This window comes from Pseudopodoces humilis, chromosome 5, assembly GCF_049639895.1.
Source record: "Pseudopodoces humilis isolate 2021_Gansu_Grassland_sample_001 chromosome 5, ASM4963989v1, whole genome shotgun sequence".
Taxonomy (NCBI): Eukaryota; Metazoa; Chordata; class Aves; order Passeriformes; family Paridae; genus Pseudopodoces; species Pseudopodoces humilis.
In genome coordinates, this window is record NC_142204.1 from 34713807 (window position 1) to 34735500 (window position 21694).

The 21694-nt window shown below is 34.3% G+C and overlaps 2 protein-coding genes across 3 annotated transcripts in view; both read right to left on the bottom strand.

The window, feature by feature from the left end:
• The window catches only part of PTPRQ (protein tyrosine phosphatase receptor type Q), a 121200-nt gene extending 115963 nt beyond the window's left edge, over window positions 1-5237 (bottom strand). For both annotated transcript variants that reach the window (XM_088055135.1, XM_088055134.1), the window contains exons 1-4: window positions 5131-5237; window positions 2772-2909; window positions 2012-2147; window positions 695-949 (exon numbers count right to left, since the gene is read on the bottom strand). In XM_088055135.1, the coding sequence (XP_087911261.1) occupies window positions 695-949; window positions 2012-2147; window positions 2772-2909; window positions 5131-5178 (577 nt within the window). In that variant the 5' untranslated portion in view covers window positions 5179-5237. The remainder of the gene's footprint in view (window positions 1-694; window positions 950-2011; window positions 2148-2771; window positions 2910-5130) is intronic.
• A 5909-nt stretch (window positions 5238-11146) lies between these two features.
• OTOGL (otogelin like) overlaps window positions 11147-21694 on the bottom strand; it is an 89451-nt gene continuing 78903 nt past the window's right edge. The window contains exons 51-57 of the mRNA XM_005519540.2: window positions 21137-21200; window positions 20029-20207; window positions 19565-19673; window positions 18651-18766; window positions 17010-17055; window positions 12834-12913; window positions 11147-11738 (exon numbers count right to left, since the gene is read on the bottom strand). Of these exons, the coding sequence (XP_005519597.2) occupies window positions 11538-11738; window positions 12834-12913; window positions 17010-17055; window positions 18651-18766; window positions 19565-19673; window positions 20029-20207; window positions 21137-21200 (795 nt within the window). The 3' untranslated portion in view covers window positions 11147-11537. The remainder of the gene's footprint in view (window positions 11739-12833; window positions 12914-17009; window positions 17056-18650; window positions 18767-19564; window positions 19674-20028; window positions 20208-21136; window positions 21201-21694) is intronic.

Sequence of the window (21694 nt, forward strand, 5' to 3'; positions counted from 1 at the left end):
TTTTTTAAGTTTAGTTTTTAATTATTCAATTATTTTGATTACAAAAATGAATTTGACAAATCATTTTCTTTTAATATCTTCTTGAGAAAATAATTATTTCCTTGAATTTGATTGTATATAATTCTTCTTTTGCGTATTTAATTTTAAAGATTCTAAATTGCATTATGAGAGTAGCACATTTAAAGGAATGAGGATACACAACCAAGACATAATATTCTCAAAATCTTGTCTCCCTCACAGCACTTCTAAGAAAACAGCACAGCTAGGATTGCCAATCAACAATAAAAATCCCATCATTTTGAATGCTTCAGAAAGTGCTCCAAATCCTTACCAAACTCAGGATTTTCTTTGTCTTTTCATTGAACTACATAGCAAATTCAACCCATACACTCCAATAGTTACAAGGCTTAATTTCAACATTGACTTCACACTATATTAAACTGCAAAAATATAGTTAAAATATTTATACATGCAAATTTAAATTCTTGCTCCTAAAATACTAAGAAGCATTAATTAGAAATAACCTTCCTATGCCATTAATATTCAATTTATTTCCTCTTTCTAGAAATAACATCCATATCTACTGAAATATGTAAAGGGGAATACAGGATTTTAAAATTAACTCTTAACCCTTCTAGAAAATATGTAGTACTAACTTGCATTCACTGTGACTAGAAGAAACTCTAATATATACCTGTTTCAGCTTGAATATCCAGTGATTGAGACACATTTACAAATTCAGGATTTAATTGTTCAAATATAAACTTAAATGTATAAATGGTGGCAGGTGTCAAATTTCTCCACACAAAGAATCCATTGGGACTTTTTATAATCTGAGAAGTACCATTCAGGAAAACAGAAACTGAAAATTCTTTGATCATCATACTCCAATTAAAAGACACTGTAGTAGCTGTCACAAATGTTTTGATGTCATTTTCTGAAATTCCACCTGGTAGACAACAAAAAAATAAATACTGTGTTTTCCACAAAGAAATAATTAGCTCGAAATTTTATTTCATCAATATTATTACATTTTTCTTATGAGAAAGGATGAGGGATAGCCACCAATATAGAAGGAAATGTAGCATCATTTAAGAAAGTTGTGTTTTCTTTTATTTTCATGGTATGTTGACTTATGTCTGAAGCAAGAGATAACAGTGCACACTTTCAGGAGTGCTTGAACCGTAAAAGTACATATTTGGATAGGATATCAGTTAATAGATGCCAAGTGCAGTAACACTTTAGCAGGGCAACCATTTCCTGTAGCTTGCTGAACGTTCTTTCATCAGTTGATGGCTCCTGCAATGCTTTGAACTTACCATGGTGTGATCACAGCTCTGTCGTTTGAACTCAGATACAAGTCTGTATTCCAAAGCTATGCAATAGTATGAGCTTGCAATGTGTAAAAGGTAATGCTACAAACTTTTAAGTGACAAAGTTAAGATTGGAAGCCCCCTTCATCCTAGTAACCAGTGGGACTTGTGGTCCTGAATGGATTTACAGCTATAAATGATGTTTTTAGAAATTCAATGGCTAAACTCATACATTTTATACTGAATGTCTGTCCCAGTTAGTCACAATGTTAAAATCTTCAAGATACTTATTAACCCTTTTTAAGGAGGGGCTGTTACAAAGTTGAAACAAAACAATTTTTTTTTTTAAATTTATATAAGACAATGACCCTATGTTATTATGAAATTACCAGGCTTTAAGTAATTTTTCCTTGGTCCTGTTTTATAAATTTCTTCTCCTAGAATCACTGTAGTATAGCAAAACCTGTAATAATTAAAAATCTCAGAAACTTTTACATCATTCTCATATTTTAGAATTGTTACACTAACCAAACACATTATATAAAATTATTCCTTCAACACTTTATGGTTGAAAACATACGTCAACACAAAATTTCTAAATACACGAGTAACCTTGGGATCTGAATCCCTAATTTTTGATCTTCAGTATCGGACTACCTATAAAAATACCAAAATATTTTTTGTGCTTCTTGACTTACGTGTTTTAAATGATTTTATGCTTAAGATTTGGCCATTTTTCAGAGATTCTATTGTAACATCATACTTCCTACTTTCCTCGAGCAGAACTGTAGTACTGACAGGTTTCCATTCAGCTTTAGAAATGTTTCTTACATTCTGCAAGTTAAAAGAATTTCTGAATATAGTGAAAGTAATAGAAATACAGTTTATAAGTGATCTATGAACCTTTTAGAAGGAGAGCTTATATCACTGCACATCAAACTTGAGGCTGCAGTTATATTGCAAAATATCCAATGCATTTGAAACAAAGCCTTTTAGAAATCACATTAGTAACAAACACCTTCATATTAAAATTACAATGTTTTCTTTAAATTCCAGAACATCCTGTGCTCAAAATAAGAACAATGCCTTCCCACTGAGATCTGGGGATAGTGTCTGTGTGTCTCCTGGAGAAGTCAAACTCCTCCTTCAAACCACAGTACCTTGAAGAACTTGCATATTCTTTACTTTGAGCATATGACTATCCATCCTTATTCAACAGGATACTCAAGGGTCTTTTGAGTCCCACTGGCTTCAGTAGGACTCTGAAAGAGTACACATAAATGATGTTAATTAAAATATCCAGTACATTTTTTCCCCAAACTTTCTCTTTATTTCCTATTTTACTTTTTTTTTTAAGAAAAAACCGATGAACCAAACATACATATGGTGCTATTAATTACTGCTACCTGCAGCTCAAATAACATGGAACAACTTATTGCTTAGATTGATAAAATATACTTTTTGGCTGAAAGCATCTGCTTGCTGGTATGTCAGAATATAATAGTCTGGATCCTCTCCTTTGGGCAGTTCAGTCCACTCCATCCAAACTATTCTAGAAGGCTTTTTCACTTGGTCACAGTCTACACACAGCACACCCTGTAAGACAAACATACACAAAGGAACTTAGTAGAAAATGCAGCAAACACACCTCTAACTAAATAATTAAACACAATTTCAGTCAATTTAGTTAATTTTACCTAGAGCTTGTTAGCTAGCAATAGTTTTTTACGTGGACCAGTATCACCAGTGACACACAGAGACCTCCTGATATCTTACAGGTTCTGCAAGTACAAGTTCTAGTTTTCTTTCTCTCTCCAGAGGTGAAAAAATCAAGTTAGCTGACCCAAATATGACAGAAACCTGTCATCATTTTACATTAGAAGCAATGTCAGAGATTTCACTTGCTATGTTCATACTGCAACCACAGTTACAGCAGTCAGGAGTGGGAGGTCTCAGTCCTATTCTTATATTACACATTAAAAACTTTAGTGGCATTAATTTAAAAATTTTCAACTATTCAAGTTCTGTCTTTTGTGGCTTGTTTTTGCTTTGTTAATGAATTGAGATGACAAATAAATGCCATCTTGGCAATGAAATTAAAGTCTTGTTCAAAAAAATAAACTAAAATAAAAATCAAATATGAACACCTAAGACACTAAAATAAAAGTTAGGAGTTTTATTACTGTATTACTTTGTCTTGTCCTGTAAAGCAATCTAGCTTTACAAAAAACAAACAAAAAGAAAACAACAAAAAAAACCCCACAAAAAAACCCCAAACCCATAAAAAGCAAAAAATACTATGTTGTTTATTTTTTTTAAGTACAACTTATTCTGGAATTCAGTTTGGCTTCACATAACTTCCTTTAACTAATGAATAACTAACATAACTATTAATCTGTCAATATCTCCATGTTCAGAGTTTAGATTATACATTGTGAAGTAGAAGCTTTGTAAAGCTTATAAAGCCTTTAAATTCTACAAATCCTTTACAAGAGGGACCTCTGGAATGAACTGAGACAATGGACTTATAATATTGATGGCATACACAAAAGTGTTTAAGGAATATTTTTCAGATTTTTAATCCAGTATATTGGGTATACAGCTGGCTTGCATTCCCTGAAAACACAATCTGTCTAGCCCAGACAATTCAAACAGTAGAAAAATCTGATTTTAAAGATAAAAAATATATATTTGGCAATCACTGTATTAACCATTTTTAATAATTTTCCACCAGCAGCAATTGTATACCATTTTACTATACATAAATACATTCTACTTAGACCTAAAAAACAAGAAACGCATTTTCAAATGTACACAAAAATTGTTCCATACCTATACCTAATGAGAGGGATTTAGAATGTTCCTTTTTATTGCCAGAACCTTGCCATCACTTTTTAGGCCCTCATCTAAAGACCCAAGCAATTTAAAAAAATAAAACCAAAATTATTAAATTGACCAAAAAGACCTAAGGTTCAAATCTATCCTCAGGTGAGCCACTCAGGAGACAGGAGACCTAAACAACAAACAACTTATTAACTTTTGCTCTCAACTGTGTCTCAACATAAGACTCAAGTAGGCTTCTCAGTCTGAAAAAGAGGTGCCTGGGGAGAAATACAGCAGAGATCAATAAAATCTTAAGTAGCCAAAATTGTGCAGAAATGGATTTTCATTTTCTCTTCAAGTACAAGCACTGTGAGGGATGAAACACAGCTGGTATGCTCCAGATTTATAGAAGAGGGGAAAAAAGAGTTATTCACAAAATAAGTTGTTTATCTGACAAGGCTTAAAATGAGTACTAAAAGTTTCAAGGGGTGTCAGAGGAGGCCCATTTGTGTTTGCAGAAGTTTGAGTTTATAGAGCAGAACTACAATGAAGCTCACAAATAACACTGCAAATGCATCCATCTCAAAAAGTCCTTAAGCTGCAAATGGTGGGAAACTGAGGCAGTGTAGGTAATTTTCTTACGCTATTCTTACAGTCCTCCTCAAGGGTCAGAGGTATGATAATTATATCATTAAAGCTTTTAATTCATACCTGTCTAAGAGGTGACTTAAAGGTGTTGGGATCTCTTATTTCTTCTGGGGAACACTAAACCCAAAGCAGCAGGCAATAAAGCAGATTAAAAGTTTCAAAAGAGCTTCCAACTATTTAAGTAGAAAGAAGACTGGGAATGTTCAGTAGCACTAAATGAGATCTCCCTGTGAACAGGGAGCTAGAACATCAGGGGAAAAAAAGCCAGTCCAAATCACAAACCATAAATTTTCAGCATTTACTTCAACTAGTTATCCACACCCAAAAACCAGAGTATTTTCCTTACCTTAAATAAATATTTAAATAAAAGCAGAAGAAGAATTGGTTGATCCATAGAGAAAGAAATATTATAGTCCCAGTATCTCTTAAGTCCTTGTATCACCACAGCTTCAAAGTGAAATCATGTCAGAATATCCTAAGAACAGAAAAACTAGTACACATATTTATTCTTCACATGGTTACAGAGGCAGCCAATGGTGCACCTGAGATGTGTCTTTGATCTGGCCCTGCCTCTTCCCAAGCCTCATATTAAGTTTCCTGAGATCCTTTAATTTCAGTGAACTGTGGATGTGCCTGCTGTTCACTAGTAATTTTAAAACCTCTCAATGTAAAAAAATATTTTTAGTTTCTATGTGATTACCAGATCAAAATTCATTGCAATCACTGCTAGCCCTTATTTTTCTTCAGACTCTGGTTGTTTTTCTGTACCTTTCTACACAGATATTCTGTGGCAGGTGTACAAAATAAGCCTGAAAACACTTTTCTGCAGAAGTATTAAGCACAACTTCAGAACCATTGGCATGTCTTATGATCTCACAGAGGTCCCATACAAAGTCACCAATATAAGCAACTATAAATAAAGAACAGACAAGAATTCATGGCAGTGGGACCACTGATCTATTTCTCAAAGGCTTCTGAACAGAAGCTTGGCTCAGAAAAAATTTACTGGGTGATATTCATCTTTGGCCAGATCTGAAGCAGCAATTTCAGAATTAAACTGATTTCAGTATAATTCTCAGTGCCCTAAACTTTCCCCAAATAACAGTTTTAATAAAAAAATAGTTTTCCACTGTGTTCTTTGAAATTAAATTGGTTTAATAAGCTGACAAAAAAATGTTTACCAATTATAAAATAAATAAAAATCAATGCCATGGTATATGTGTACCATCAAAAAGGGCAACAGTCATGTCATATTACTCTGTATTTTCCTAGGTGCTATCATCACATCATACTTCCGTCTTGAGATACTATCTTGTTTTTTCAGTGGGCTGTTGCTAATTTTTACAAAAACATGTATCCCACTGAACAGTGGATCATGAAATAAGGAATACAATTTTCAGGTAAAGCTTTATTTAGAACTTGTAGTAAACAAGACAGGCTTACTTTCACCAGAAAAATACCATTTTGGAACTTTTATGCTATCCAGACTCAAAGACACACATAGTAAAACAAAAGCTGCTGCAATGAAACCCCCAATCTCAAAACACTGAGTCAATCCCCCTGTCAGAATGGCAGAGCACATGGGTGTAGTTACTTGAATGATATTTTATCTATCAATGACAAAAGTAAGCTACTGCTTATTCAGCTAGTTTGCAAAACAGACATGCTCATTTTTTTTTTCCAGAGCAATTTATAATCATCAGGCACAAAGGGAGACTTTATTAGCAAAGTGATTTTCAAGACAGCAGCAGGAGCCCTCTCTGTGTTAACCCCAATAAAATAAACATGCATGGCACATTCCACCTTAATCAAAAGAACACTCCCCAAAACATAAACACATTCCTTTTATTCAGCATTTCTACTGACTAAGTTGTGACACCATTCACTACTGGTTTTCTCCAGTGTGATATCAGCACAGAAGAAGCTCTTCAAGCTCCCCCATACTAAAACTACTCACAAAACTAGAAACTACACATATAAGACATTTTCCAGACTATCTCCTTGAAGCAAGATGCTCAAATCTCTCATGTTAGGGACTCATTTACCACTGATTCCAGTAGATATAGGACCACCTAACTGGTATATATGTAGAATTATTTTTCAAAATAGGCAGAAATGATAGTTCTTGAATGATCAGTATATGGCTGCCAAGATCATGTCAATGTATCTTATTTGCTACAGCCCATTGTCCTTCAGCTCTGAATATACCTTTCCTCCCTAAACTCTGGTGACCTGTTAATGGAGAGATATTTTTTTAAATTTTCTTATTCTATAGGCAGCTTGCACATTTCAACTGTCATTTAAAGAAAGTTTAGACAAAATTTAGTACACACAAACCATCTCCACCATAACCTTTTCTCAATAAAACCCTTTTCTTTCTCTTGCATTAATGTGCTGAAGTATACCCCTCAAAAGATTTTTTACTTACATGTTGTGAATATTTTTTGAAAATATATTCCAGAGAATTATTGTGAGTGTGCAACTGTACAAATTTTTGTTAATGTCCTGGCCTTCATGCTTTGTCCTCCATGATGGTTATATTGCTATGGTCATGTGTGACAACTCATTTATGTTTTGTCCCCTAGAACACACTCCTATGGGATTTTTCCTTTGGATTCTTCCTTTGTCCATGTATGGACACCCATACATGATTACAGCAGCAGCAGCATCTCAAGGTAACATCTGAGAAAGGTTTTGATGAGACAGAACTTGAAAAAATTAGTTCAAGTCAATGTTTTCCTTTGCCATAGTATTCCTGAGTGGTACCTACATGTTTATTTGGCAGTAAGGTTTTACACAAAGGTGGATCTCTGTAGTGTATGGAAATTGGATTTGTCATTTAAATTATTGTAAAAAACAAGATAGAAGAAAAAGAGGTGGAAAGAATTATACAGAACTAATGAATAATAATAAAATAATTATAAAAAATAATTACAGTTTCTGTAAGCTGAGTGTATCAACAGGGCAGAAGTTCAAGGAAAAAAGAATTTGTGTCAAGAAAAATGGACTGTGAAAGAAGGGGGAAATGAGCCACCTCTGAAACAGAATTCTGTCACTTCTGAAGAACTTTGAACAGTGACCATTTGTAATCCCAGTGGGTTGCTGTAAATGCCTCTGCCTTTCAGTATATTATGTGTCTTGTAATTATGTTCAAACACCAAACCTCAGGCCTAATCCTGCCTTAAAATGTCACCAATATACAGGTACATATATTTGGGAAGAGCTCCATCTGCAATGTGGAAATATATCATGCAAATTAATTATGTTTTACTTTTTATTTTTAGTATACAGATTTGGCTAGCTAAAAATGGGAATATTAGCTGCCTGTATAGCTGTACTCTCATATTTTATTAATGAAAACACATAGTAAGTGGCTTATACCTAATATTAAAAGCTGTGCTTCAAATTCTAATTGTGTGTTAGGGGTATAGTTGCTCTTAAATTATCTGGTAAAAAGGCAATGAAATTACAAAAGTCTAAAATAAATATGGCAAGGACTTACCATTTCGTAGAAGTACATGCAGGTACAATCTGATTCTTCTAAGTGTAGAGATATTTTTTATGTTTGTCTCTAAAATATCTGCACAGTTTTATGGCTAAGCCTTTATATTGTGTGAATTCTTTTCAAGCACAGGTAGGAAACAGCGCTTGAAAAGAATAATGCCCTGGAGCAGGGGAAATGTAGGAAGGAAGGGCTGCTGGAAGGAGTTACAAATGGCAGAAATGACAAGGCATGGTGGGACTGCAGCACCTCCATCGTGCACAGTTGCTTGGGTTTTCCAGTGACAGCGTGGGAGTTCCAGGATCGCCTCCCCAGCCTTCCTTCTAGGGGAGTACAAATTATGCTTGTTAGTTTCAGAGCGGGTAGAAGGGAGTGAACGCTGTGGGTGTGAAAGCTCTTTTGGTCAATAATAAGCAGACTAATTAATTTTGCTATTTAACTAAATAAGATTTGAGTTGGATCAGCTTTCCAAAGCAGCTCACAAGACACCTGTGCAGACAGAGTTACGCAAAATTTGAGGACAGGGCTTGAGGGAGGAGTGCAGAGTTGAAGAGACACGAGAAAGCCAAGACAGAACCATAAACTGCATATGTTTTGTATTATGTATGGGTTGCAGACAGAGGAAGGATGGAGCAGAACAGTCCTGCCACTCTGCAGTCTCATTCAAACCTTCTGCAAGGGCTAGCTCATGTTATATAAAACACATCCCATTGTGCCAGTGTCACCTCCCTGGAGGTAAAAGGGCTGGGTGGGCTGTCCAGGAAATGGTTCAAGGGTTTTAATAGATGTTCACTTTCTGACAAAGCAGCCTGAGTTTGAAGTTGAACTGTAAAATGAAAGACAATCTTAGAGCCACCCTATCCAGCTCCACTGAAGATGTAAGATTTTGCTGTAGGCTTCAGGGACAATCCTAACACAGTTGCTACTGATTGTTGCATTTAAAAAAGCAAATTGTCTAAGTGGGAAAAAAATAGTTTAATATCATTTATCTTATTGCAGGTTGTCATGAAGTTAATTTTAAACATAACTTTTATAATTTCCAGGCTTTCCTAAGGTTTTGCATTAGAATTAGTGGCAAAGCTTAATTAATTTCATCAACACTGATTTATTATCTCTTTGCAAAATAATGTTTATTAAATTCGTTTCAATTACAAACACAGTTCTAAATCTTAGAAAAGCAAATGGCTTACATGGCTCAAAAAAGGCCACAGCTGTTCAATGAAAATGTTTGATGATTATATTGAAAAATGCTATATTTTGAGGGTCTCCTTTTTGTCAAATGCTAAATTCATTAAGTAGATTTAGGCCAAACTCTGTTAAGGCAAGTATAGGATACATACCTCTATCTAAAAGTATTGTGGTGGTGGTTTGTTTTTTTTAAAGTTGTCCTTTAATCTGCTGTTTGAGTACACCAACATTACAGATATGACTATGATTTAACTTCTATTTCTTGCTTGCATGAAAAGTTTCTGTGCACAAATTCTGACAGCAGTATCAGGGAATATTTTGGTTCTAGGCCCTGGTATATAATAAAACTTGAAATATCTGCCTTACAAACCATTAAAACACAAAGATGAAGCATAGACTTTCTCAAAGTGCCACTTTATTTTGATCACTAGTTGATCTTTTCTTCTTTATAATGGTTAAATATTTTGCTGATATTTTACAATGGATTGCTATTTAATTTTTAAACCAAGTCACTATTATTAATGATATGCATGAGTAGATGAGTCTTGATAATAACAACAGATTTCTCTGTATAAGCTATTTTTCTTTATAAGCCATCAAACTGAATGTAACAAAGATTTGTCACACAAAGTTGAAAAATAGCCTTGGCTTTTAAGGCAGTTTTAATTGCTTATTTTTCATTGTAATAACCCATGTGATAATCCAACCTTTTTGTAATTAAATGATGACAGCTTGAAATCAAAACTGTCAGAAGATTTTCAAACATTTAGACAATTTCAATTCTCACACAGTTAAAAGGAAAATTGATAAGGAAAATACTGTCATAATTAATATAATTTTCATTCAGTGAGTTTATAAAGCAAAGTAATCTTCTAAATACAAGATTAAACTTGCATCCTTTATTTTTAAATGCAGGTTATGTATTATGTCGAGTAAAAGGGAAATTATATTCAACTTAAGGTGCAGAATCATGGGTATTTACAGCTTGATTGAGCATGAATAACTCACCTAAGTCCTTCAAAACATTTATTTTACCTGACTTTTTTTCCTGGACTCAAAAATTATGAATCCTAAATTCAGGCAATAGTCTAAATATCTGTATTGAAAAAACAAATTATAAAATATATTGAACACAAATCTCCAGACAGGAAAACAAAGACAAAACCCATTATGAATATTTAAAATGTGCAGTACTGTGGGGTTTTTTAATAAATATATATACATATAATCTTATTCTATACTAGCAAACAGCCAATTCCTTTTCTGTGAAAAGTGAAAAAATGGATATAAAATGGAAACCTTTGTAGCAGAAATGGCTTTCAGATATCTTCGAGTCACAAAAGCTATAATTCTTCAGCCTGTGCCTAGTCATGCTTCATATTTATAATATACATAAAAATTAAATAAATGTCTAAGGTTTCAAGATGTTATGATTCTGCTGTATACTCTGGAGGTTTCCTACAAGTACATACAGATCACAGTAGTGTTGTTTCTCATTCACAGTGTAAGCAGAATCCAGTCACTGACAACAGCTTAATGGACAAAATACAGATTCTTGAGCAAGGTAAAGAATGTTACAGTTGAACCCATTATTTTAAAAATAAATTAATTCAGTCATTTTCAAAATCCTAATATGCTTCTTTCCCATTTAAATATTAAACTGGTGATGGTTTTCAATGGGAGGCCTCTAAGTAAATGAACCATTGAGAAATTATTTGAGAAAGTCTCAACTTTGATAGGTAGCCACGATCCAAAATTTTAAAACACTGGAAATACTAACCATATTAACCAGTTTTTTTCACCACCTCATCAGAAAGCCACTGAGTAGAAATAAATGATGGATAAACTACATCGTGTTTGAAAAGATTTATGTTTTTTTTTCTATTCTTGCCAGTATTTTCAAAGACAATTCAAAGAACAACAAACAATATCTTTGCTAAATTTGGGGAAAGTTACATTGTAAAGCATAACTGATGCCTTTTTTATTTCCCTGCAGAATACTATACTCATCCATGACCAAAAAACTGTGTCTGGTGAAAATTAAATCATGTCCACAGTGATGTTCAGTTCCATTGGCATGAGCAGTCTATGGGCTCTTGAATGACGTACAGAATTTCGGTGCCATTTCCTGAGCAGCGCAGGGGCACAGTCAGGACTCGTGTTCCAACTTCTCGACAGCATTTACAGAATCTTAGATGGCTATCAATATTGACATTGAAAATTGTTGCAGATGGGCATTTTCCATCACAAGAAGCCACATTTACCTATGAGTAAAAGAAAATAAGAGTAAGAATTAAAACTAGATATCTCAAATTTTATTATAAAAATATTACATTTCAAACTTCTTTGTGATTGAAACCCATTTTTACACTTGAAAAGGACTCTGGTCTTAAAAATTATTTTATCTTCTAAAATTAATTCATTCTAAGTTTAGCCACAATTAATTTATTTTTTTTAAATAAACTTTTCTTTATGTTTTGTTTCAACCTTGTGCTATGGGTACCAGAATTGAATCCCCATTTACAAATTAATAACTTTGGAACAGCACAGCTGAATCCATGTCCTTTTCATGTTCATTGATAAAAAGTTAAATTCCTCTAAGTAAAGTGAAGGGAAGTGTATCATTCTCATTGAAAGACGAAAAGCATATCAGTGCAAAAGCTTTTCCCTTTCTTATTTATACAGGAGGGCTGTGTTATCACTCAAAGAAATACATTCAGAAAGTAGATGCAGTAACAAACCACCTATGACACATTCTAGCTAGAAAATTATTTGTGCTCTAGACTTCAGCAGAGCAAAGCTTTCTCTCACTGTTACATTATGTGAAGAATTTAATTCGCTGATATGTTGACCAAAAAAATGAAGTATACTTTTAATTTAAAACTTAAGCAGAGTTGAAATGCTGGGAAATCAAGGGTGGCTATACTAGGTCTAGTTCTTTTTGTGACAGACTTAAATGTGATTTCTTCTGCAGGTAGGGCATATGAAACATGGTTTGAGCTACTCCTTTCTGAGCCTGTCATGGGATGTGCCATACCTATATAAATTAAGCTAAAAGATTACTCTCATAACTTTGAAATTTCCTGAGATTTGACAGAAGTTAAAAAAAGACTTCATCCTAAGCACTAGTAATCACATTTATTAATTAATTAAATGTAATCATGCTCAGCCCTCTCCAAAATTTTTTAGCAGTAACCCAGCCAAGAAGACATTGATAGTTCCCAGCCAGTCACAGCAGATACCATTTGATGGGCCAAAATCACCTGATGGAAAAAGAGTGCCAGTGGGGGAGCTGGAGAGGCAAGGGAGTTTGCTTGGCTTGGCATGCCATAGGCCCAGCATTGAAATTTTATGCTTACCGGGCTTTGACTTATACAGTCATTTTTTCTTATGGTTGTCCTGATTGTCATTTTCTGGCAAATCCTTTCTTCCTTTTTGCCTGATAAAATACAAAAAATGCATACTGAATCAATACATCTTCTGTAACGTTATTTGCTTCTTTAAAAAGTAAAAATATTAACATAATTAAAATAGTTATACTTAATTTTCATTAATGTACACATGGAAACTATTACTTCCATAATTTTCTTTTTAAATCTAACATATTAATATACAGTTCCTGTGCAGTATTACCTATTTTTGGCTGGTACATATGAGCATCAAATGCTCCAAATAAGCTATACATTTTTTAAAAAATATTAAACTATGAATATGTTTTTAAATTGCGCATATGGCAAGAGAAATATAAACAATTAGAAAAAATATATTCAGTAATTTTGAATAGTATTAGAATTAATTTTGTTTTATTGGAAATTTCAAATGCAAAAAGGATTTTGATCCTGACTTTTATAAAATTTTCAGAACTTAGCATTAGAGAAGGTGAAGGTGTGAATATGATTACAATCTTCATTCTATTTTGCATGATTAAAAATGAAATATAATTATAGTATTTCAATATATTTTTGAGAAATATGTCCTTCAAGGAAGCCTTAAAAGAGAGACATGCATTTATTTGCTACATATGGTGCACTTTTTATCACCAGGTCTGAAGCATGTAGCACATGCAGTCAGCATACAGATCTAGGATGAGGGAAATACTGAATTTTTATGTTCAGTCTTGGAGCTATTGTTAGGAGCGTTTGGAGTTTTTCTTATTTGTAAAATAAAGATGTACAGTTGAAAGCCATTTTTTAAACAATAAAAGTCATAATATAATACTGAAACAAACATAATTTTTCATGCTTCACTATGTATCAGACCATTATTACTATCTGTGTAACAGCAGTCATTTAGATCTCCTGATCCACTCGTCATCAAAATGATCTTTTAGTTTTGCTGTGTAACCATTCTGGACATACGGCACATAAAATAATAACTATTCAGCAGTTTCTTGACCTTTCTTCAAGGTTGGGTGTACAGAAAAACAACTCTTCTGCTCCCCAGAGGCTTGAGAGCACTTTTATAAGATAAATGATCTCTGAGTAACCAAGATATTTTGCAACCACAGCTCCATTAAGTACTGAAAAATTAGGTTGGCTGCGGAATACAGCTAGATTTTAACCTGTGCATTCAGAAGAATCAAACTAAATTCTGTTACTGAATTAGCAGATCAGTGTATGAGTGAAGTTGTTAGACTATAACATCTCACTTTTCCTTTTTCAGGAATGCTTAATTTCTGTGATGTTTCAATCTGAAAATGTTTGCCAGCTTGAGTATGTGCAGACAGGACAGTCTTTGTACTGCTGCAAGTCATACAGAGATGAATAGCTAACATTTTAGCCTATAAAGTGCTGATGTCTTATGGAAGCTCTGCTGCTTCATTTTCTTTTCTCCAACCTTGAACTGTGAAGATCTGCATTTCAGTATCAGATGTGCTTTGTTTACTCATTCCTTATTTGAGGAAGGAGTTTCTGTGACTCACCTATCCTAAAGAGCAAAGAATTATGTGTACTGCAACAGTTCTGTAACGTTCTGAAATTTCTGGTATAAAAAGTATATACTGCCATGGGGTTGTAATTGTATGTGCTGCATCCCTCTCCCCGCTCCTGCCCTCAATATTTTTGTAACTTTGTAAAATACATTATTTGTGACAAAGAAAAAACACAGCATAAATCCATATCTGCAAAGGTGAGATCAGACTGTAACACACACTCTTGCTCTATTTTAAGACAAAAGTATTTCCATCATTAAATTTAGAGACATGGCATCAGATTTAGAATCTCTTGGTAACAGTATTGAGAATTATGAATTTATTTAAGTAACATTTCTTATTAAATCTACCCTGTACAGCAAGTTCATGTGATAAAACCAATTTCAACAATGAGCAGCAGGAATAACCATCAACAACATATACCAGAAATGGATGAACCTAATTCTGACAGGTGCTGAGCAGTGAATCTCAACCAGGCTTTAGAAAACCAGATTTGGGAGCCAGCAGAGGATCAGCATCTCTCAGTATCAGGCCCAGAGCCATTAACTGCATGGTAACATCCAATGATGATGACAGCTATGACACATACATCAAGCAGTGCTTATATTATTTTCAAGAAAAAAAAGAAAATACATTATTAAAAATAATACCTTGTTCACAATTAATACTATCAGTAGGCACTACTGGACTAATGGCAAAGGGTAATAGACCCAATCCAGAACCTGGCAGAATCATTAGGAATAGAAGATTCTCATGAAATAAAAACATTTCTGTATAAATGACACTTCATTAATTCTTACACTGCCAACTGCAATGTTTTTTAGCAAAAGAGGGTGAGCTTTCCTGTTAGTCTTCTGCAATTTAGAAACTCTGCAGCTGCTTCAAGTCTCACTAAAGATGGCCTATACTTTATTATCCTCCTGGTTAACACCAAACTGGAATGCTTACATTTAAACCCTTTTAAACCAAACTTTTGGAATTAGTCTGTCTATGGCAAGGTAAGAATTAAATATATGCACTCACTTTGCATGCATTAAATCAAACTCTTTCAGAAAAGTTATTTGTTCCCATTAAAATCCCAATGTGTTGCAAGCTCTATTTATAAGTACTCAACTGCTTCACCACAGGGCACATGCTTTTAGTTAAAAATAAAACAAACAAACAAACAAACAAAATATAATAATATGAATGATATCTGGGGGTTTTAGCAGCCACATTAGCAAGTATTTCTGAAGTATAACAATGCCTTTCCTGAGGCCACAGAATATGACCAAAGATATAAATCTTCCTGGTCAACAGAGAACCAGCAGTCAATAATTTTTAAGACTAATTTTCTAAATAATGCCAACCTAATTGATTTTTTTTTTTTGGGGGGGGGGGTGGTTGAAGGGGCAGATTTATTTTTTTTTAATCTTGTGAGAGAAAGATTTTTAATTAGTAAGATTTCAGTACAGTTCTGGTGTGTTACTTCTCTAAGGTGATTCTCAATAAAAAAAACATTATGTTGTATAGAACTACCTTTCATTTTCCATATTTTGGTTACAATGGAACAATAATATTTGCAGTTTCCTTTCTAAGACTCACATAGCTTGGAAATTTGGTATAGTTCTGTATTTTATAAATATTACTACTTCCCCTTATTTCTCCAAATTATATTCAATACATTGCACTTCAGTTTTATATAATAACTGTGCAATATATGGTTATAAGTGTGCAACTTCCTAATCAATAATATGAAGCAAAGATTTGTATACAGAAATTCCAAAGACTGATTTACTTTTACTCTAGTGTTGAACACAAAAGAGGCCAAAAAGGAGGGTTAAGGTTTTCTGTAATGTTGAACATGTCCTTGCTCTACACAATCTAAAAAATTAGTTTTATAAAAGAGTGTTTTTTATATATATATATGTACACATAATTATGTAAGTAGATAATAATTTTTTTTCTAGTCCAAACTGCAGAGAAAACCAGTTTGTTCTCAATCTATTTTTAAAATTGCATAAATTATGAAACCTTCATGTCACCTTGAGTCACATTTAATCATATTTTAAAGTTACACACAGAAAATGTGAATGTATCACCAGATATTAAAAGGCTGATTTTATATAAGCATTGCAATCATCAGTTTTACTCTAATTTTTCCTCATTTAGGATTTACGAAAAAACATTCCAGTATTTTGGACCTAAAAAATACATATTAGGAATACAGAATAAATTGCTAAGTTTGAAGATGTACTGCAAAATGTCATTGAATCAGGAATCGTTTTTAAGAGGAAAAATTCTTGTCTTGTAAGAAGATCAGAAGGTGCTATTTGAGAGCCAACTTAATGATAAAGAGAATGCTTTAATCGAGACAGTTTTAATCTTCCATACTTGGAGAGATTTGGTTATACTCCAGAACTATAACGTTAAAAATCACCAAGTCAGCAGCCAAATGAAGCAAGACATTTTAATATGAGTAGTTAGGTAACTACAAGAATTTTATCTGATTTTTAGGGGGAACTGCATGCTTTTTCCCTCTTTATGTCCCAGCAACTGAGGTTAAAAAAATAAGCCCTCCAAAACCAAAGCCAAACTAGCACATATTGCAGCCTTCATCACTTACAGGTCTTGCAGCAGCCATCATTATACGTCTGCACAATTCCTCCATTCTAGGAAAATAAAAGAAGAATATAGCAAAAAAGTCTGGGCCAAATGTAAGGGGAAATTGTATCTCATGACATTCCACATTTTAAAAATGTCAGACTAATAAAAAGTAGTGCCACTGAAAACAACAGAATTAAACAGATGTGTGCCAGCTGAAGGACTGTTTCACAAATTATTTACAGCTTTTGAAACTGAAAATGAACTCATCACTGATGACAAGCTCATCAGTGATGAGTTCATTTTCAGTAGTGTTCAGTTGACATCTGATGTAGTTTCCTTTGAATAAGTCACTTAGTTTCTATAAACATGTATTTTATATAATCTACTACCCTCTATTTCCCCACCATGGAGATTTATTAGGATAGTTTCAAAAATTCATGTGAGTAGCCCAGATCTGCATATAAAGCAGACTACAGAACATAAATCGAACTCTTAGGATGACAACAGACAAAAGACAGAAATTTTTCAGCTTCTATCTTTTCATGCAAGAATATATTTTTTACCTCATTACGTTGAATAAGTTGTTCAAGAACTTCTCAAAAGAGCACTTAAACTCAGATATTCCTGAATTATCCAGAACTGCCTGTGAGAAAAGCTTTCTTCTCAGCTACTGTTCAAGCCTATGCTCAGCATCTCTCAAAAACAGGTCAGACAGATTCAGAAAGTTAATTTTAGGGCTCCATTCTTTAAAATCTTAACCTAATAGATGGTGTCAGAATGGTTCCAAGGAAGAAACTCAAGCATTTCCTCAAAGTAGTACAGGCATTATTTTTAAATAGAATATCTTCCTCAGGACTGGAAGAAATAGGAACTTTTTCAAACAAATGGAAGGGGTAAGGAGGACTGGTACTAAATGTATAATCTGTAGTCAAGGCAGCAATGGTACTTACCCTCTCTACATAAATATTTATTATTATTTGTAGCTCATATAAAATATAGGATGCACTGCAAGCAAAAAATTTTCCAAGTATTATAAAGTTAGAGAATTATTAAATGAGAATTTAAACTGTAAACAAATATGCAGTCTTTGTGAAGAATACATGTTCTTCAAAGCAGTTTATATGGATATGCCATCTTTATATTTTTAAATATATGAGGTATGTAGATACCTTGGACATTTTTTGTTATGTTACGCAGATTATAATTTAAGAGATAATAAAGTTTATATATACTCTGTCATCTCCCTAATCATTCCACAATTTAAGGAATTTTTAATATAACTGCCTTTTATATGGAGTATTTTTGGATTTCTTGATCTATTTATTGTGTGTGTTCTATGAACTTGGCAAAGTATTATTCCAAACTAAAGTAAGACATAGTGATTAGCACTTTATATAGAGATATGTCAAGCATGATTCCAATTCCACAATAGTCTAAAAGCAGTCATCAACAAGACCCAAGCCAAACTTTTACACTCCTCACAGATATTTTGTCAGTCAAAAAAAACAGGAGCATAGGAAATGACTGCAAATTGCTCATTTACAGGTTTTTACTTACCTCTTTCTTAATTTAAAGAAAGTGAATAAAGTTTGCCTGCACTGTGGAGTGTAAGCCAAAATCCAGAGCAATTATTGTCACTTACCTTAACCAAAGTACAAACCTTTGTACACTCAGTGTCATTGAACGGGGGACAGACAACACTTGATCCCAGGACAATAGCCCCTGCAGCAGTCTTTACACATTTGTAGTTGGTACAGTTGGAGGTCCAGGTGCTTCCTTCCTGAATATATAAAACAAAGCCATTGTTAGGAAAGCCAAAACACTTCACCTTTATCTCCAACCTGAAATGTCTACAAAAGTAGTGCCCTCATACTGTAGCATCTACTGGAGTGGAAAGTGTGCTGCAGACCACCCGTAGGTGGTAAAAGGGAAAGACCATCCTCTAACTATCAGAGGCTATTCCTCCCTGCAGCTATGGCTCTTCTCTCCAGTGTACAGCTGGGCACGGCTGTCCTACTGCAGAATGAAAGGACTCTGCCAGTTCAATAGTTTCCTTTGCTCTAAAATAATTTGGAAGTATGAACCAAATCACAGCCACATCTAAATTTCTGTGTATGTGGATGCTGGAACACACTATCAAGATCCTGAACCCCAGAGCTTCAATTGACACTTTTCTGTAGTAACTAGCATGAAGAGTGGCCCTGAGAAGAGGGGGACATAGAAATCCTGATGTAGGCTCAGAAGCTCTCAACACATCTAAATCACAGTATATAATTTAGGGTTTGAACCCTGTTCTGCATTTAGAGCATATCCAGCCTTAAGTAAAGGATGACATTTGCATATCTTTGCAGAAAATATTACAAGCAATAAGAAAGATATTTACGTATGTGAAATGGCAGGCCCTTAGATAAACACACTGCTTTCCAATCAGACACCATAAATAGTCTCTTAAGCGTGTAACTAGCAGAAGGGAGGTATGAAACAAGAATGACAGCATGAGTTAACAAAGAAATGCCTGTCAGACTCCTGTCTATTGTATCATTACAGTTAGTTCCTCTCTGGGTTCAGAGGCACCTACCTCATACACAGTCAGCGTTCCATTCTCTGTTTGAAAAGAGCAGGACACGTTTTGACACGTACCACAACAAGTATGGTGACTGAAGGAAGGAATATATACTTGATGCTGGAAAGAAAGGAAAGGAAAAAGACGAACTAGTACTTTCTAAATATACATTATATGGAAATTCTTTGATTTCTGAAATTAAAAACACCAAGGAAAACGATGGATGGATGGATGGATGGATGGATGGATGGATGGATGGATGGATGGATGGATGGATGGACAGACAGATTTTTTTACACAGGCTGCTAGAAACTGCCTCTCAAAATAATCATGTAAACACAAGATAGACATAATCACTGCTAAGTTCTCAAGTTCTTGCTGAGTAAACAGGGCAAAATTCTTCACTAAGATTTCTATCCTAGTTGTGCAGTTGTGCTCACAAATTGCATAATTCCTGTATTTTAGGAATACTCACAGCTTCACATTGCTGGGAACAGTTCATCATTGTGAAATGCATGGCATTGTAGCCTGTGTTCTGATCTTTTTCTTGTAAACACTGTACAGTGTAACAAAGGTCTCCATCTAAGTAGTGAATCACTGACTGTCCAGGGCTCAGTACTGTGACCTCTTGGAAGATGCACACATCATCCTTCTCTAAAACCAAAAGAAATAAATGTTACCAGAAGGGGGAAAAAACATGAAACAAATTAACAGAACCACTGGTAAGACAAAAGTAAGGCAAATTCATATTCACTGCAAAAGAATTCTATCTTTTAGACGCGATTGGTTTGTGGTTTTAATTACCAAACAACGATCAGAGGGATGATAATTCAGTTTTTGAAAATGTTACAAAATGCAAAACTACCTAAAACTGATAGTGCTCCTACTATGGAAGTAAAAAAAGTCTGCTGTTCTCATTTTTAAAGTGTTCTAATATTTAACATTCAGCTAATCTGCACATCACAAAATGTAGCCTTTCAGTCAATTAAACAACTCTGCAAATACCTGTGGTCCAGTAATCTGGCCAGGCAGTGAAGGTGCTTGGCTCTTGGAGGCAGTTTAGCCCGGGCTGCTGCCAGGACTGCAGTTTGCCTCAGCACCCTCATGTACAGTGCAGCTGAAATCTGCTCTACATGGGTAGCTGAGCGAGGGAAGGGAGCAGAGCTCTGATCTTAAGACTGGCTAGCTCCTCTTGTGCTGGCTGAACAGGTCTGGTGCTCTGTGGGAGATGTCTCTTTTGTGTTGAAAGCTGACTAGCAGCAGCTGCCCTGCTCACACTTGGGTACTGTTCACAGCTTATTTCCTATTTGTCTCTCACCAGAGAGACTGTACCTGCCTCTGAAGGCATGGGCACTTCTACAACACTCCCACACTCTACCAAAATAGACACAAAATGGATGGGTTAGCAGGCAAAGCACCTTATTCAGAAAAGAGAGTAGCATTGCATAACTAGACAGACACATCAAATTAAGATAAAAGAGCATTTACATTTGAGAAGATTACAATTACCTCATTTCTGCTTGCTTTGCACACCCTTTTAGCTAAAAACTAAAACACAACAATGAGGAATAGGAAAAAGTTACCACAAATGTAGTGAGTGCATCCACAAGCACTGGAAACACTGCTATCTATTTTTTTAACTTCCCCCTGAGTATAGAAAGATAAAAGTATTCAAAGTCAATTAAATGTAGTGCTACACAGACAACTTTTCTCTAAAAATGTGAAATATTATTTTCATCACTTCCAGCCCTGGTTTCATAAAAGAGAAAAATTGCAATGTACTCAAGAAACAGAAGCATTCAGAGTTATTCAGTGTATTTATCTCTTAAAACAGAAAACAGTATTTCATTTTCTGTAACAGTGCATAGAACAGCAGAGTCAATAAACAGCATTTTTTCCTGAGATACAAATTTATTTCAATAATAAATATATTAGCAAAAGATTGCCTCCTAAGGAGTTTCTTCCAAAAGATAGGTGAAAGTTATTTAAATATAAAATTCCTTAGTAGACTTTGTGTTATGCTGTCTTCACATAAGGAAAAAACTTCAGGCATTGCATAAGGAAAATAATGGTCACTATAGTATTAATGGGAGTTTGAACATTCACTATTAATTATTTTCCAGATCACAGTCCCTGTCATG